At 42.7% G+C, this 18,275-nt stretch overlaps 1 protein-coding gene across 5 annotated transcripts in view; it reads left to right on the top strand.

The window, feature by feature from the left end:
* The window catches only part of LOC135263761 (teneurin-4-like), a 243,476-nt gene that overhangs the window by 196,541 nt on the left and 28,660 nt on the right, over positions 1-18,275 (top strand). For all 5 annotated transcript variants that reach the window (XM_064352121.1, XM_064352122.1, XM_064352123.1 and 2 more), the window contains 4 exons: positions 374-528; positions 5,848-6,725; positions 12,034-12,206; positions 16,042-16,277. In XM_064352121.1, the coding sequence (XP_064208191.1) occupies positions 374-528; positions 5,848-6,725; positions 12,034-12,206; positions 16,042-16,277 (1,442 nt within the window). The remainder of the gene's footprint in view (positions 1-373; positions 529-5,847; positions 6,726-12,033; positions 12,207-16,041; positions 16,278-18,275) is intronic.

Genomic DNA, 18,275 nt, shown 5'->3' on the forward strand with positions numbered 1-18,275 from the left:
TTGAGCAATCTCACGATGCCTGCATCCTGGCCATTAGGGGGCTTACGTGAAGGGGTTAAAACAAACTCTTCTGATTAGCACTCAATTAAGATTCATTTGTATTTCAATTAATGCCTTGTTCTGGGCCCTGGAACATTTAATTATTGAACAACTAATTAACTTCAATTATTTTCCTTTTTTCCGGAATTCTCCCCCTAATGAATTATTGTGTTAAATTATTGCTGATCCCTTTATGTAAGATCTTTAAGATTCCCCTTTGATTAAGCATCAGTGAAAGTACTCTGCAGATCTCCACAAGAGCTTTGTAACACTAACTAAACAGCATTTACTCATTTAGCATTTATCAGCATTTACTGATTGCCTCCTGTAACAGGTATCACAGTGGACAAATTTGGCCTGGTCTATTTTGTGGACGGCACCATGATCCGCAGGATCGACCGGAACGGGATCATCTCCACGCTTCTGGGTTCCAACGACCTGACCTCGGCCCGACCTCTTAGCTGCGACTCGGTGATGGACATCTCCCAGGTACGCCTCCAGCCCCTCCCCAGTTACTACCAAATATTACCTGTTCAGAAGATGTGTCCTCTGGGAAATTGCCCAGCTTTGCTTGAGACAGGAACCTACACTTCAGGTGTTACAAGTCAAGATCTCAAAGCTCCAGTAAAACTTCTGTACATTGCTAACAGTTTTTCAAAAACAATTTTCACCAGTATTCGGGGAAAAATTCTCCTTACACATGATTATAGATTGTGGTCAGTAACATTTTATTCAGCTTTACTTGTATCTGGGGGATGGGGGGATGACATTTGAATGACATTTGGCATGAAATCATGAAATACACTTTGTAATTAAGCAAGTGATCTTATCCACTGCCATTTAAAGAAGTGCATACTTGAGTAGGCATAAAAAAGTGCCTACATACAATCCATAGGGCAGTCAACTCTCAAGCCATATAGAAATCCCCCGACTTGTCAGGGGTTTGATGCCTGGCTGAGGCACTTTGTCTGCTGGCATCTCATATCTATCTGTAACCCTATCTGCTTTCCCCCGCCTGAATCTTGTGAAAAAACACAGGAGGGCAGACTGTCCTTTTAAAAAAAATGCACACACAATAGTTAGGCAAAGAACGGAAACAGTATCAACGTAACAGTAGTACTGAGACATTGCATGTACCTCAACATAACATTAAGTGCTATAGTAGATGGAAGAGAGAGTCTACAGCAGTGGTCTCCAACCCTGGTCCTGGAGAGCTACAGGGTCTGCACTTCATGAATCAATTAGAGCAGTTGATTACACAGTTGACTCAACTCACCTGGTGTCTTGGATCTCATTTGGGTAATGATTTTAAGGTGAAAACAAAAACCAGCAGACCCTGTAGCTCTCTAGGACCAGGGTTGGGGACCACTGGTCTACAGTATACCCCGTTTGACTAAGTAACAGAAGTAGAATTATTGTCTTAAATGACCACCTGACCTGTCTAACACACAGAGAATTAATACCAATATTAATTGTAATTTTAGGTTTGCAGGATACTACCATGTCACCTAAGTAAGATGTGTTTAATTGAAATAGCACAGAAATGGGACAGAAAGTGTTATGTAGCGAAAGCCCGCAGCATTGGCATCGGTGGAGACTGCAACCCTGTTTGCTCTCTCGGGCATTCTCCCTCTCCCTCCCTCCCAATCCACTTTTGTAGCATCTGGGCTGGACAAGGTTATTTGTGGCTCATGGCAAATAGGTCCAGAAGGGGTCCCAGCTGCACGAGAGTGGAGTTGTATTTCTGTGGCAAGATAAAGCAAAAGACAGAAGAGGGAATAACCTCCTGATGTCAGTCTCCACCACCCCCCCCCTTCTCCCACCTCTTTTCTAGGTTAATTTTGGGAAGTCTGCCACTGCCTCTCCCTGGCAGGGGAGACCTAATCCAGGCTGTCCAAGGCTCTGACAAATCTCCCATACTCTTACATTAATGAAGGGTTTATCATACCCAAATTTCAGCATAGCAACTCAAATAAATTAATGCATATACATCACATGTATACATCAGGGCTGCAAATACAACTATTCCCATAGATCTGCTCCACATGTGCCTTAGCATATGCCTGCACTGTTGTATTATAATTATTCATAAGCCTTTCATAAAGATAGCATCGTTAGCACATTGGAATTGATCTTATCATATAACTATGGCCAAAAAGTGGAATTCCCAAAAGTTGTAATCTCCCTTTAAGTAATTTGGAATACAGTCATTTAAATGTATAAATGTACATGTACACGTACACTGAATTGAATTGTAATTGTAAGTCATGTCAAAATTTAAAATGAAATCCACATAAAAAGCCAACCTGCATCTAATAATTATTTGCAATACTTTACAATAATGATTTGCAATTACAATATAAATATTTTCAGATATTTTCCACACTATTCATTTGGACTAGTCAGGCTCACTTGATGCAACCAAATAAAGTAATGTAAGTAATATAATGCAGTCGGCACATTAACATTAACATGCACATGCTATTTGGAGAAGGACTATAAAGTTAAATTTGAAATGTGAGATGTGGAATGCAAGCTGTAAGCAGAGCATAAGCATGAGTCATGGGATTTGATTCTCTTTCTGTGCTTTGGCAATGTTTCTTGATGTTTGAAAGCCATAGAGGAGTTATTATGTAGAAATATGTTCTGAAAATGTAATTCCTGTTACAGAGCATTAATGTCCTCCTCACCCGCTGGTGAGAATGAACCCCAAGTAGAAAAATAAAAAAAATATTTTAAAGGCATCCTTGTATATATATTGCTGTAGACATTATGAGCTCCTGAAGGCTTCCAGTGACCCATATTGTTGATGATCTGCAATGGGGGCTTTTCAGGTTGGGGGATTATTTGCAGCGGTTGTCCTAGAATTAATAAGAAAAGTGGTTTTGGCTGTAGCAGTGTGGAATCCAAAGGGAATGCCCGTATACCAATAAAGCCTTTTTGTGTATGTGTGTGAATGTTAATCCAGTCCATTCTCTCATCTCCAGTGAGTGTTTTCTGGGTTGTTGAGCCGGGGGTCGGTGTGCCAGGCGCCAGTGACAGCTGTGCTGGTGGCGAGGGGCACAGGGCAGGATCTGGCAGCCAGCGAGGGAAATGTCAGCCCCATCACTCAAAGCAGCGAGAAAGCCTCCCCACCCACTTCCCCTGAGACACCCCACCCCACCCCAACCTCCCCAGGTCTTCAAATATTTAGCCACAAGTGTTGACAAAAAAAATTAACCCCCCCCTTTAGGAAAGGAAATGCTGTTCAAGCCCCCCCTCTCACTGCCAAGGGGTATATATCTGCCTGACTGTTTTGTGGCATTGATTAAAACCTGTATTATTTGAAGTCTACACACATTTTTTCTGGGTAGGAGTGTGCTCAGAAGACCTCTTCTAGACATGGCTCAGTAAATCAGAGAAATAGATTTTGTGATAACCGACACTGCACCGGACACTCAACACTGCATGATGCATTTGCCGTTTTCAGTCAATATAATTATTTTGAATGATTCCCACACCGAGCAATAATGCTTTCCTGTTGAAAAAAGTTGCCGTAGGAGTAACTCAAGAAGAGATGTGTGCCATAGCTCTGTGCTTCAGAAATCTTCATGATTGATCTGGTAACTGAGAAACATTAAGGAAACAAATAGATTTGGATGAGTTTGTTATTTTCCGAAATACCAATTTGCAAGCACAACCTGCCTCAGTCTGTGTTGGTTATTTCCCATCTGGCTGAACTCTGTCCTCTGCTTGCCTCCTCTGCTGTGTCGAACAGAATTTAATAAGCTCTGAATTATTCCCAGCACTGTTAAACATGAAAAATGTCAGGTGCTGCTAGGTGGCTCATCCTGCGCTGATCCAGTGTGTGGATGGGCCCTCAATACTTTGCTATCAAATTTGGCCTGTGCCATTGCTGACTGTGGCTGGCAATTTGGTGCTGTGAAATTAGCCATAGCATCACCCAGAGAGGGAGGGATTCATTCAGCCAGGAATACTGTCGAGTTGAGCCGGTACCATTTGGTGGAAAAGCGTCTATTGCTCACCATCAACTCCCGGTGGTCAGTCGAGTGCCCACAATCTTACTCAAGCCTCTCGTGCTGTGTTCTCCTCCAACTTATGTCTGTGCATGCTCAACTTGTAAATTGTGGTGTGAAAAGAAGCAGCCGCTTTACTGTATACCACAGATTTCAGAGGAAAGCGTGTTATTGTCTTTGATCTTCTGAATTGATAGTGGAGGTTGCAGCAATGAGTGCAGCAGACGAATATGACTGGACCTTTCAAATTGGGAGAATCCAATTTGGAGAAAAGAAGGGAAAAGTGCTTTTTAAAATTTATTTAAAATTTGAAGTCAGTCTTCAGCTTAGCTTGGCACAATTTTGATCAGTTAACCATTGGAAGTTTAAAGTTAGTTGTTCACTCTCATTTAACGGTTTTAATGGTGTATTCAATTTTTAATTCCATCTTTAATTCCAAAATGTTTGTCTTAGTACAAACCCGGAGAGGGAACTGAAACTATTCTGCTCCTGAATGAGAACAGGATGCATGTTTTTCATCCTTGCTGTGTTTGTGCAGTGATAAGTCACTACATCATCTACAGAAATAGTCTGAGATACAATTACATCTGTGAATATGAAATGTAATATGCATTTGTGATTTATTTCACTGTTCTGTCAAGTACATTGCATTCATTACTGTTAAAAATTGAAAAAAATCAATTTGAGGCCTTTTACGCTTGTAAAGTGATACTTTGGGTATAATTTTCAGATTAATTTTTTCTTGGATGAACTCATTCTTCTTGGCTTGCTCAACTGCAATAATTGGGAGGTATCTTGAGAGAATTTGTGGATTTCCCACATAAACAAATATAGAATAAAAAGCTGTTTTTGCTTCAGTGACAGCAACTTTGATTCCCTCCTGTTTCAATTCTGAAAAAATGATTGAAGTCAGCCATTCTGACCACTTTCATATGAAGGAAGAATGCTCTGTGGGGGTTTATTGCTGAGCATAGTGGGGTCTTCAGCTCTTTTCTAAGACAATTATCAATATTCTGCAATAGGCAGGTCCGCAATTTGCAGAGTAATAAGTAATAATTTGAGATCTGGAAGCAGGCTAAGCTACATAATAAAGGTGTAGCACGTTCCCCACAAGGACATGGCTTCCAACAGTCTCTGTCCATTAAGAAATTAATAACCCACAGCAAAGGAAGACCATTCGCTACACAGACTGACAGACGCACAAGTCAGTGACTGAGCAGACTGCATCTGATAAATGGTGTTCTGCTGTGCCAGGTTAATCTGATCATTCCACTTGGATCTCCATTCTTTTCTCTCTATTTCTAGCCCTGGCTTTTGTGAACATTGTGCGGACACCATGGAACTGTTTGTTACTTCTGTTTATCTATGTTTGCAGTTTGACAATCTTTTGTTGTTCATTTTATTTGAATATTCATTTTATTATTAATTATTCCTAAGATTCGACTACCTTCGACTACCTCTTTTTGAGGGGTAGTTTCTTTGTAAATATGGTGCTGTCTATTCAAAATGTAAGCCCTTTAAAGTATCTATAGCTATAACTTATTATTGTCACTAGTGCTGGAGGTATTGACTGGTGACACTGCACAGACGCAAACCTGGGCATCACAATTTTTGATGCATGTGAAAAATATTTTTTGTACATTTTCAATTCGCAAAGGGCAAAGGTTATGTCTGCACTTGGCCACATTTGCCCCCCAAGCCACCAGCTAAACAGTATTCTTTCAAATAATTTTTTGCCTTAGGTATAATTGGAGAAGCAGTTTAATGACTGTCTATATCTCTTTTTACCCAGATCCGTCTGGAGTGGCCCACAGACCTGGCTGTCAGCCCCATGGACAACTCCCTGTATGTCCTGGACAACAACGTGGTCCTCCAGATCTCCGAAAACCACCAGGTGCGCATTGTGGCGGGACGTCCCATGCACTGCCAGGTGCCTGGCATTGACCACTTCCTGCTGGGCAAGGTGGCCATCCACGCTACCCTGGAGTCGGCCACGGCGCTGGCGGTCTCCCACAATGGCGTCCTCTACATCGCAGAGTCGGACGAGAAGAAGGTTAACCGTGTGCGCCAGGTGTCCACTAGCGGAGAGATCTCCCTGGTGGCGGGGGCTGCCAGTGGCTGTGACTGCAAGAATGATGCCAACTGTGACTGCTACTCCGGGGACGAGGGCTACGCCAAGGATGCCAAGCTCAACGCACCGTCCTCCCTAGCCGTCTCGCCCGATGGCGAACTTTTCATCGCCGACCTGGGGAACATCCGAATCCGCTACGTGCGGCAGAACCGACCCTACCTTAGCCCACTCAACCTCTACGAGGTCTCCTCCCCCATCGACGATGAGCTTTACCTGTTTGACGCCAACGGCAGTCACATCTACACCCAGAGCCTGACCACGGGGGACTACCTGTACAATATTACCTACACGGGGGAGGGGGACATCAGCACCATTACCGATAAGAACAGAAACACGGTGAGCATCCGCCGGGATGCTACTGGAATGGCCCAGTGGATCATGGTGCCTGATGGACAGACCTTCTGGGTGACCATCGGAACCAACAATGCCCTCAAAAGCGTGGCCACACAAGACCAAGAGCTGGCCTTGATAACCTACCATGGGAGTTCCGGACTGCTTGCATCCATGACTGATGAAAATGGGTGGACAACATTTTATGAGTAAGTGCACTCCTATCCTCTTATCCTGCATGTGCCACTCCCGCCACCCGGCCCCACCCATCACCTGAGCCACATCACATATCTTATAAAACTGGCTGACATGCTGGTCACCAGTCGGCACCCTGAGCTGACCAGAGGAGGATGGGTTTCCCCCTTGAGCCTGGTTCCTTCCAAGGTTTCTTCCCATCTGCCACAGGGAGTTTTTCCTTGCCACTGTTGCCTTAGGCTTGGTCCTGTGGGGGTTTAGGCTAGGGTTGTCTGTAAAGCGTATTGTGACAACTGCTGTAAAATACGCTATACAAATAAAATTTGATTGATTGATTCTCAGAAACCCTTTTAAAATGTGTCCACATCTGGTGGAGCATTGTATCCAAACCTATATACCCAAATACAAATGTGGAAATGCAGAGATAATGCATTGTTCACCGATTTGTTTTTCTTCCCAAGGTAGACCGGTGATATTCAGGAGATGTTTCATTCTTTGATAAATTGTGTAATGTTACTACTGAAAGTGAGAAATTATGCATAGTTTCCAATGATAAAAAAACTCTAAATATGCTCAATAACTGCCTATTGGGTTTATCTAAATTCAGTCAGAGGGAAAGGCATAATGAAAAGAAAGCAACTGTAATTTGTTGCGCACAATAAAAAAACAAATTTTAATGCATTTGGAAATGTGTTTATTAACTGCGCTTGATGCAGTCTAAGATGAACTGGGGGTCAGAAGCTGCCTTTGTGTCCACAAGCTGCTGCTCAACTCTCAATGTCTCCTAACCAATTTCACTTGCATTTATTTGTGATTGAGTGATTGAATCTAGTCTTTTACTGTAGACCTTGTAGATTTGCATATGTGAAATGTGCTTTCTACAACCTTAGCCTGAGATTAGTTCCTTACAATGCATCGCTATCCGCATTGTCCTACAGGTGAGTATTATGCCTGCTAGCTGTTTCGCTGGTTTCCAGGTCGTGTGATAGTTTCATTTAAAACCCAAGTGCCTTTGAAACACCCAATCAGGATGATTATGAGTTATGGCTGTGCCATGTTGGCAGATTGAAGTCTAAAGTGGACTGGACATCACACCACTGATTTAAATTCCAATGACAAGGAGAAAGTGCCGCTGAACTGGATCGGGTCCATCAAACAGTTATTAGTCATGACAACCTGATATCAGGGAGGATCGGTGTGACAGCAGATATGGCACCTTTTTTTTTTCGTTGCATCAATGCAGTGAAAAATGCCCTGCATCAGGGCTTCAACATTGTGCTTGTATCATCTCAGCTATATATGCGATGGTCTTACATTTAAGGTGCTGGCTTTTGACAGCAAATACATTTGCACATTCTTTTTGAGCCCAGACCGGAGTCTGATAATCATTTGCTATGATATAACCCTTTAGATATCAGTCAAATTCTTTCAGCTTGCTGGCTATTTTTAAAAGAAACATTTGTTTTTACCAATGTTTTGTACAAAACTTTGGTTAGCCATGTGTTTCATTGAGCATTCTCAGGGATCTGAAGGAATGTGTTCACTTACATCTAACGAGTTTTGAACTGTGAGGTGTTGAATTTCATATTTAACCCAGGTCTGCTTGAGACACATCTCCTCAGCACAGATATTGCAGCGGTATGTGGACTAAAGCCATGGTATTGTTACCTTTGCCCTTAACTACTAAACAATGAATCACATTGTACCCCCATCGGGCATCGCCTCTTTTTTACTTTGCTCCTCCCTTTTTATGACGCAGCAGGTTATTTAAAATTAAATGTACACTTTAACTGTCACAGACCTCCAGCTTACAGACAGTTGCTGAAGTTAAACAGGACGCGTGCAGTCTATTCCGTGTCAAGATTCCTCCTGACACAGATCATTGCTGTCTGTCAAAATCCTGCGCTCATTAACATAGATTTGTCTCCTGTGGAATTGAAAGCCCCTCGTGTTTTCTCAGACATCATTCTTTCATGTTCACAAGATGCTCTCAAGAAGGATTCCAGTGGCCTCTTCAGAACTCCTCACTGACTCAACTCTTAAGTAGTTTCACTGTTTAGAACTCTTCAGCACTGTTGACCCTCAAGACTATCATTGTGGATCGCTGTCTGTTTCTTGCTTTGATGGGTTTTTTGGTGCCTTTTTTAATGTATTTAGCCTATTTTTTTCCTGAATATATTTTTGAGGAGTAATATTGTCCCTTATTTTATGCAGGGAACTGAAAAGAAGGATTATGCAAAGAAGTGGTAAATCTGATGACTGATTCTTTCACTGTTAAACCCTCAAAGGGACAGACCAAATTTTTATTCATGCACATGATTATGTGCTTCCTAATTAAATAGTTGTTATAGTTTCTTTTCAGGTCCCATTTGGAACATAAGAAAAATCAAAAATCAAAATTGTTCCTCAGGGAATAAAAAATCTAATTGATACCATGCAATTAATGTGTAAATGCTAAAATACAAAAACTGTAGTTACATATACTGTATACGAACGTGGCCATGAATACTTCTGTTTAAAATAATTCAGTAAGCAGTGTTTTTTAAGCTTGACATTCTGCAACCTCGCGGACAGGGTTTATATGATTTATTCCCCTGTGTGATGGGATTTACTATTTGTTGTCTCGGTTTATTTGACTATGAAAGCCCTCTGACATCTGACCTTTAACCCATGCCACTGATGGGTTAGAGGTCAGATGTCTACGTTCTCCACCATTATCTCCAGTGGGCAAAGCACTGAACATCGTCTCCACCAGTGCCGTTGGTTCACCTTCACTTGAAAGTGATTCATTCTTTTTCTGCTGCTTAGCCTGTAGATGGAATTTATTCTGGCTGATTTCTAATTGCTTTGGTGATGTGAAATAAAAAAAGACGTCCTTTTTTCTTGTCTCTATAGCAACCTGCTGCTGTGATTTGCTGGCTGTGGGGAAATAAAATGTTATTTGCAGAGAGTCAAGTGGCAGTTTAATGTTTTTAACATTGTTTTGATTAAAGGAGAAACTGTCATTTTACCTGATTACAGTAGTGCTCAGTAGAGGGTGGCCAGTGGTACAGTGGAATGAAAAATAACCAGGGGAGGCACAGTGTAGCGATATGATGTTTGTGTTGCGCTGTGGGATGTTTGTCTGAAAGCAGGAATGTGGAGCCTAGAGGGAAAGCCAGGACTGCAGAGGGGTTAAAAGAGGTTTGGCCATCCCTGGAGTATACTGTACGCAGATTATTACTTCCCTCAGTTAATTTCTCAGTAAGCCCAAGACACAGTGATCAATATTAGCTGACTGCGATCAGGTTACAGCCTTTAGGAATCAGAAATATACCCGGGCCAGGCTCTCCTCTACAGACCCATAACTCAGATAGCCTTGCCGCAGGAATCTGGATCAGGTCCGAAACATTCCTCCGATCGCGCTTTTCGTCAGCGCTACCATTTGTGCTTGGGGCAGGCCAGCTCACCATGGATTCACACCCAGTGGGCTCCGGGCTGGCGGATGACCACCTGTTCTCCTGTTTGAAAGAATGCCGTGCCTGGCAAAGGATTCTGAAATACGGAGAGAAAAGAATATCAGTTGCACTTCAGCTAGTACACATGAATCACTTGCAGAATTTACTTGGCATACCCCAAAGGATCACAGTTTGTATGTTTTTTTTATTAAATGTGGAATTTTGGGCTGCGCTCTGTTCTATGTTGGGCATACCAAGCATTTGTCAATACGCATGCTAAGGGGCTATCTGCTACAGTATTTGAGAGCTTTCAACCCAGCAATTCCTATATGTTTCATTTCCAAAAGCTTATGGGTACCCCCATATATCACTTATATCTCATGCTAAACTCTGGTAAATGTAGGGGAATAATAATAAGTTAACAATAAAATGATCCTCAGATAACTATTTTCTTGTGTGGAATCGCTGTTGCCATGCAATTTCATTTGTTGATAATCCCTTATGTCTCGCTGCTGAATTTTCAATCAACATTATTCAGAATGTGAAATCAACTGTGTAACACGAGGACTATTTTCACAATATAGTATTTCCGTCCTTTTATATACTTTAGGTGGAACTGTCATAGCTGCAAATTTTGTTTCGAGAGTAGCTCCAGATATCATATTTGTTATGGTACATTATGGCTGCCAGTAATGGTGTGGAAATGCTCTGCAGTTGATAATCACAGGTTAACGATAGAATGGATTGCATGCTTCCCTTTTAAGTTTTCTACATCTAAAAGGCCTTCTTCTGTCTTTGCAAGTAGAAATGCATATATTTAGACCGACTGCAGACCAGAATCTGGTGAGAATTGTGGGTATAATCACAATTGTGGCCATTATTGTCGTCAAACTTTGTAATTGATTCATGTGTTTCCCATTTGGTAAGGTAAAACTAAGACCACTTGATTAGTATTTTCTTTCTGTTTTAATGAATGAGTTATCACATTGCACTTCTGTTTCAGAGAAAAAGGGATTGATTTTGCTCATTGTAGATGAAGGGAATGTTTCTGAAGGGAGGGCTATATAGACCACCTATGTCTTTCTCCCGGGCATAGTGTTTCAGTGCCTGCCCATTAGATCAGCTTATTTCTACCGTTGAGCAGTTCTTTTATTTCTCTCTCTCAAATGAAAGGGCACGGTGCTTTCTCATTTTTTAAAATTGGAATCAGGTTTGCAGGACTGCAGAGGCCAACCTTCTTGCAGAGTGCTGATCGCTCTGTTTCTCCCCCTCCACCCTTTATATCATTTCCTTTCTGAGTGGCCCAGAACTGCCATAAGAGCGCAATGCTTTTACAAGCAGTTGTCTGCTGGTATGTGTAATTATTCCTGGGGCCAACCTGACTACACCGACAGCGCGTCCTTTGTGCTGGGTAATGTTGCCTGGACGGTACGATGCAGGGCACAAGTCTGCAGAACATAACTGCTATTGTATGATTCAGAAAAGAGCATATTGATGCATTGGACTTGGACGTGTAGATGGCTATTCCTGAGTTGTAACCATCTGTTAAATTGTGTAGCAGTAGCAGTAGTCACAAATAACAATGGATATTCACAGATGATCATGAATACACTGTAAATGTTAAATACAGTATGTGTTTGTGGACAATAATAACAATAATAATAATAATAATAACAAGCACCACCATCATAATTAATCAAAGTAATTTGATTAATAATATCTGAATTGTTATCCATTTATACAATGCCTTTATACATGTAGTTCTGTTTATGCACCTTGCTCAGTGGTACATTGGCTGTGTCCCATCTGGGAATTGAATATGTAACTTCCAACTTGCAAGCTCTGTTTACTGACTATTACACCACATCGGCTCTTCTCTTCTCAGGTATGACAGCTACGGCCGCTTGACAAATGTTACCTACCCGACTGGCCAGGTGAGCAGCTTGCGTATGGATTTGGTCAGTGCGGTGAGGGTCCAGACCGAGACTGGCAGCAAGGAGGACGTCACTATATCCACCAACCTGTCAGCCTCCGGAACTTTCTACACTCTCATGCAGGGTAAGCTCAGTTTCCAGAACCTCCTTTAGCAGGGGTGCACAACGATGGCCAATCTCTTGGGATTTCATGCCCACTTTAATTTATTAATTCGAGTTAACTTGGTCAATCATTTATTCGATTGCACTTTTTTTTTTGTTGATAAAGTCATGACCTACAGGTATAGAATGCTCGTGTCCTTGTTGAAAATAGTGTTACCGTGGTATAAGAGCAAAGCAGCATTGGTGTGGACTAGAAACATTTGCCAGAGTAATGTGTTATAGGAAAAATACAGCATTATACACCAGCAGCATACACATTGGCCCCTCAGGAATATACAACCCTGTTCTCATGTAGACTAAGTGTCAGATGTCACACATCTCGTGTTAACTAGTATTAGAGATTTAGCAATGATGCACTCAAGCTGTCCCTGCTCAAAGAGCGTTGTTAGCCTGATCTTTTCATTGTACCAAATGTGGAAGCGCATACATGTTTTCTCGCATGTTAAGTCTCTGTTGGGTTAGAGCATCTGTTAAGTGAATGCAATGTGAATGTGATGTCATTCAGGGAGAGAGGCAGACAGCACTGGGTGTGCCTCACAGGCATTTTGTCTCTCTTTTTGTCATGGGGAAGGGTAGAAGAATTCAACCACAGTCGAAATAACCAATTTTTTTGGTTTGCTTACTCTGTACAACAGGAGTAAGTGACCTTGGTCCTGGAGTGCCAGAGTTGTTTTTGGTTTTTGTTCCATGAAAGCTTTGTGTACAAATTGCACAATGTATACCCAGGTTTTTATCCAACCAATTATTCTCACTAAACTTTTCTTTTTAAAGAGCTGAGTATGTGACTTCCTGTTCCCTCTTGTGTCAGATCATTATAGAACGTTTTCACAAAAAGAACCATCTGCAGCCTTATTCAATAATTTAAGGCAGAAGTTGACATAAAGTCCCAAAATGGATCAGTCCTCATCAGCCCCAAATGAAGTGATTCTGAGCCTGAATGTCCACAGTCTGAATGATGAAATTCTGAAACCTGTTTTTTTTGGACCTAAATAAATGAACTAGTCGTATAGCTAGGGGTTTGGATGAAATGGAAAAGCTCCTGCTTACTTTAATCCATGATGGAGGGATTTCATTTCACTGAAGCATTTCAGGTTAAGTACCTGCTATAAAGGTAGTGCTCCCATGCAGGAATCAAACTTGCAATTCAGCACCATGGAAGCCCATCTCCATAACTGCAACACTACTCTGCCATACCGGCTAGCTCTGATAAACCTGATTTTTTTTTAAATGGAATTTTGAGTGAGGTTGCGAAGAGAGAATTGGTGAGGGAGAGAGAGGGGAGCAGTCAGCCTCTGTGATTGATTGACAGGACAGTGGAAAAGAAAAGGCCATACGCATTTGTTGTACCCTGGGAGCGAAATGATGTTGGCTGATTGAAGGGAAGGAGACCGTAAAAAAAGAAATAAATAAATCAGCGAGCTGGAATCACAAGGGAGGACTGCTTTTTTCTGCAAAGCCTCAGTAAACACTCAGAATTACGTGTTCGCTCCAAGCGTTTTCCGCCTAACTCCAGGAACCGGCGTAGATAGCAATTACCAAAAAAAAAAACCACTCCATGTTAAGCACGGCTCGTTCCTGTGAAAGTCGAACAGGCATATGAGCCTTTTGAAAGAGAGCTGTGGGTTCGACATTGCAACTGTTATTGTCAAGATGTGGGTTAAGGAATATGAGCAGAAAATCTGGCTTCGTGCATTTTAATAATAATAAAATAAAATAAAATAAAAATAATAATGCCGTTTAGAAAATCCCACTTTTCCTGAATCAGACGGAAGGCTTAGGTTCCTCTGTAATTGAGGTCAGGCCCCGGAGTTGTTGTTTTTCCTGTGCGCTCTGGTGTTTTCACATCCTGTTTAGCTTCTGCATTGATTTCCAATGGATTTCTCTGAACTCTGCAGTGCTGGCTCCTAAAGAGACAATGCATGGGGGGCGATGGGGGGGGGGGGTCTAATTTTCGAAAAACTGCCCCTCCTCCCTCGAGCATTTGACTCCTGGCTGGAAGCTAAGACAGAGGGAGGTAATGGCATCCAATCCAATGCTCTAAAGTAACATAGACCTCAAAGCCATTTGCCACTCCAGCATCGTGGCTCGCTTTGACGCTGGACAACGGGATCCCAAAAATTGTCTTCACCATGTCCTTCCAGTGTTCCTCCAGTAGGTCACCCGCTGGCACCCCCCAGGGGCCGAACAAAAGCACAAACTGCTTTTAAATGCTGAGAGCATTGATCAGGGGTCTAGGGGTCACAGAAGTCAGGCCCCTGCATGTTTAACCCTAGTACTAGATGATTGTGGTGTCTACAGGTTTTACTCCAGTCCTAGATTACCTTGGTGTCAACAGGTTTAACTCCAGTTCTAGATGACCGTGGTGTCTACAAGTTTAACTATAGTCCTGGAGGGGTGTGGCTGCAGGATTAAATCCAGTCCTGGAAGGCCACAGTATCCACGGGTTTAACTCTAGCCCTTGGATGGCCATGGTGTCTGTGGGTTTTTATGGTTTCCTTTAAATAAGCAGCCAACTTAGGCCTTGGCTACAAGGTATGTGGACTCTTTATCAAATCAATGACTAATTCACTTATGTGGTGAAAACCAGCAGACACCCTAGCCCTTTAGAACTACAGGTTGAGATCCTTGGTAGTTCATTAAGATGGAATATCGATACTATACGTGCCCGTGGTTCAACTTCCTGGTTGCACAGCATCAAAATGAGCACTTCACTATTTTCAAAATGAGGGCTGCACACAACAGTAAATGTCAGGGCAAGATTGTAAGCTTGCTTCTGATTAAAGGAAAAAGTAACAAGCAAACCTCTCCGATCAGCACAATTTTAGCTTACTTCAGGCAAAAACAGGGGCGATGGGGGGCCCAGTGGAAGACTGCGGGGTCCCTGAAGCGCCTGTCTGATAGAAGGTGGAACGAGGCCAGAGGTTGGCACGAAGATGGCCCGGCTCGCCTTCCCTTTTCGGGGCCCTAAAATCCTGCAATTGGGGAGGGGGGGAATTGGAGCTCTTGCAGGAGCCTCTCCGAAGTGAAGTTAAACGGCCCATTAATCACAGACATGCTGTTGTTGTTTTGTTTTGTTTCATTTCGTTCCATTTGCCTGAGCGCCAGGCGGCAGAGAGGAGGGGTGGGGATGGGTTGGGAGCAGCCCGTTGCGAGAGGAGGAGAGTCCGCGTTTATTCACGCAAGACTTTTTTCTTCCCGTTCATTTCCAAGCGCAGCTGTCATGGCGACCGCTGCTCCCGCGCACCACCTATATGCGCGGCGCGTGCAATCAAGTAATTAGCATCCTCTCCGGCGGCTCATTATTCACAATAGTGCTTAATGACGGCAGAATTCATCACGGGGGCCCGTGCCAGAGTTCTGACAGTTGACGGGCTCAGGACGGCAGTGGAGACGCTCTGCGAAGGGATCACTCGCTCGTCTCTTACCTGGAGAGTCGCGGAACCCCAGGGGCCGATGATAGACAGCTCTCAGCTCTCAGGGTGGTTCTGAGGAGACGGGCACGCTCCACCAAGCTTGAATACATACCTCCTTTTCTACTGAGAACAGAGCTGCTGCAAAACTTACTCTGTAGATGTTGACCAGGGAACTTGGCTTCTAAATCAGAGGTTGCAGGTTTGATTCCCAGTTTTGGCACTGCTGTTACACCCTGGAGCAAGGCACTGCACCTGAACTGCTCTAATACTCAGCTAACTGCATGAATGGATTGTATGGCTGTGTGTAAAGGTTTAAATGTAAATGTGATGTCATAACTTACGTGTGGATGTGTGTCTGTGTGCGTGCATGAATGCGCCCTCCAGATCAAGTGCGGAACAGCTACTACGTGGGGCTGGACGGGTCGCTCCGCCTGGTGCTGGCGAACGGCATGGAGGTGTCCCTGCACACGGAGCCCCACCTGCTGGCCGGGACGGTCAACCCCACGGTCAGCAGGAGGAACGTCACGCTGCCCATCGACAACGGCCTCAACCTGGTGGAGTGGAGGCAGCGCAAAGAGCAGGCCCGAGGGCAGGTCACCGTGTTCGGACGCAGGCTGAGGGTGAGCGGACCGCACGGTCACAGACGCGCGGGCGGGTAGAGGCGGCTGCACAGGGATGCATGCAGTCACGCGCAGTCAAGTGCAGTCATGTGCAGACCCGGGTCAAATACTTAATATAAAAGCCTTGAGGGGGTAGCAGAGAATTCCTGTAGTTTACAATGACCCTCAGTTTTGGCCAATTTTCAGAAAATCATTCTTCCATGATTTTAAATTATGGCTTGTAACATGTTTCTTTGAAAGAGTGTATTAAAATACTAGTATCTAAAGCGTTGTACACCAACTAAGTGCATAATGTGGTACTCAGCATTCTGTAGTAGGTTTATGCAATGATCCCAGTTATCAGCTGTGACACCTGCTCTTTGCCTAACTGTTCTGTATGCACTTTTGTGAATTAGAGTACCTACAAAATCTAGTGTATAGTACAGTTCAGTTTACCTGAATCACACCTGCTCTTACTGAAGTGAATTCCTGCTCACATAATGAATTCAGTTAAGCCACGAAGAGGACAGGCAGAAAGACAGCATATGACATCATCACTCTCCAGACTCGAGTAGCCAGTGGCACAGCCCCAATATTTCCTGGGAGTGGTTTTCATCTACCTGCACATTTCTTCCCACACCTGGATGTAACAAATGATGCCAAACTCAGATATAGGTCATGGGTAACATGAAAAATGTTCATGACAGCAACCCTATGCAAAGGTGTTGGTTTCTAAGGGGATTCGTTTGGGATGCCCCAAAATGGAATGCCAGTGATGAATTGGAAATAAATTAAATTTAATGAAATAATTTGAAATAAAATAAATAACTTGACAACAGTAACGCACGTATGCACTCATTGCTAGGCTTTTGCGCTATCCATCTCCCACAGATTGCTCAGTCTCTCAGCTGCACATTTCTAAGGGAGGTTCAGTCTTCCGACACCATCCATATTCACACCTGCAGGTAATCACCAGCCCGGGTGTGGTGGCTATACTGGGCAATCCAGAGTTGTCAAGCCCAAGGACTGATCCCTCTGGAAACACAATAACAGAATAAATCCATGTGGCCTAGCTGGCAAGTAGCTAAAGTATGATGGCCTTCTACTTAATAATAAGTGAATAAAAAAACATTAATACCAGGCTGTGGTGCTAAATTGCATATTTTCATGTTTACAAATGGAAACAAAGTGGCAGCAATTTGTGACTCATAATGGTCACTTTGGACTTCAATATAATGTTGACTTCATCATTATTAACTTTTCAGTTACAAATGTCATGAAACTGGTGAAAATCAAGAAACCTTAAAGATAAACAATGATAAAAATTTGAAAGATAAAATGAAAAATAAAATGGACTCTTTGACCTTGGTTTGAACCAGGGAATCAAATTTTTTTTGACATTATTATTTTGAGTCATCTTTAAAATTGCATTGACATATCCTTCTTTATTCATTTTTGTTGCTTTTTTATTTGACAAGGACATCATTGTCCTTGAGTCTGAATCTTGAGCCTCCATATTTATATTTTTAATTATTATTGTTTTTATTATAATAGCCTGGGCTGTAATCTCCTCGACCGCTATATGTATTTGCCAGTAGATTTCCCATTACCGCCTATTTAACACCAGTCAGGGTTCCTGAAGAGATTTCTTGTTTTCCAATAGTTTTATACCTCTGGTTCTGGTTTTGAGGAGGTTCAGTACCAGTCTTTCCTATTTTTAAAAAAATGTTCCTGTTTTCTATGAAGACAGTGTCCCTATAAAAAGTTCTATGAAAAAACAATTGAATTGAATGAATTCATTTTTCAAAATTGCATTGACTTTTCATTTGTATTCATTCTTGTTGTGCTTTTATTTTTTCGGGTGACTGTGAGGAAGGATAATTGTTGCATACTCGGTAAGGACAGCAGTCGGGTCATGGTGAACAGAAGCCAAGCTGATTGGGAGGTGCCACGCTGTCTGTCATTGGTTGTTCATTTAATAGCCCTCTGGACAGAGTTGAAGTGAAAGCCTCTAATGCA

The sequence above is a fragment of the Anguilla rostrata genome, chromosome 9 (assembly GCF_018555375.3).
Source record: "Anguilla rostrata isolate EN2019 chromosome 9, ASM1855537v3, whole genome shotgun sequence".
NCBI classification, from domain to species: Eukaryota; Metazoa; Chordata; class Actinopteri; order Anguilliformes; family Anguillidae; genus Anguilla; species Anguilla rostrata.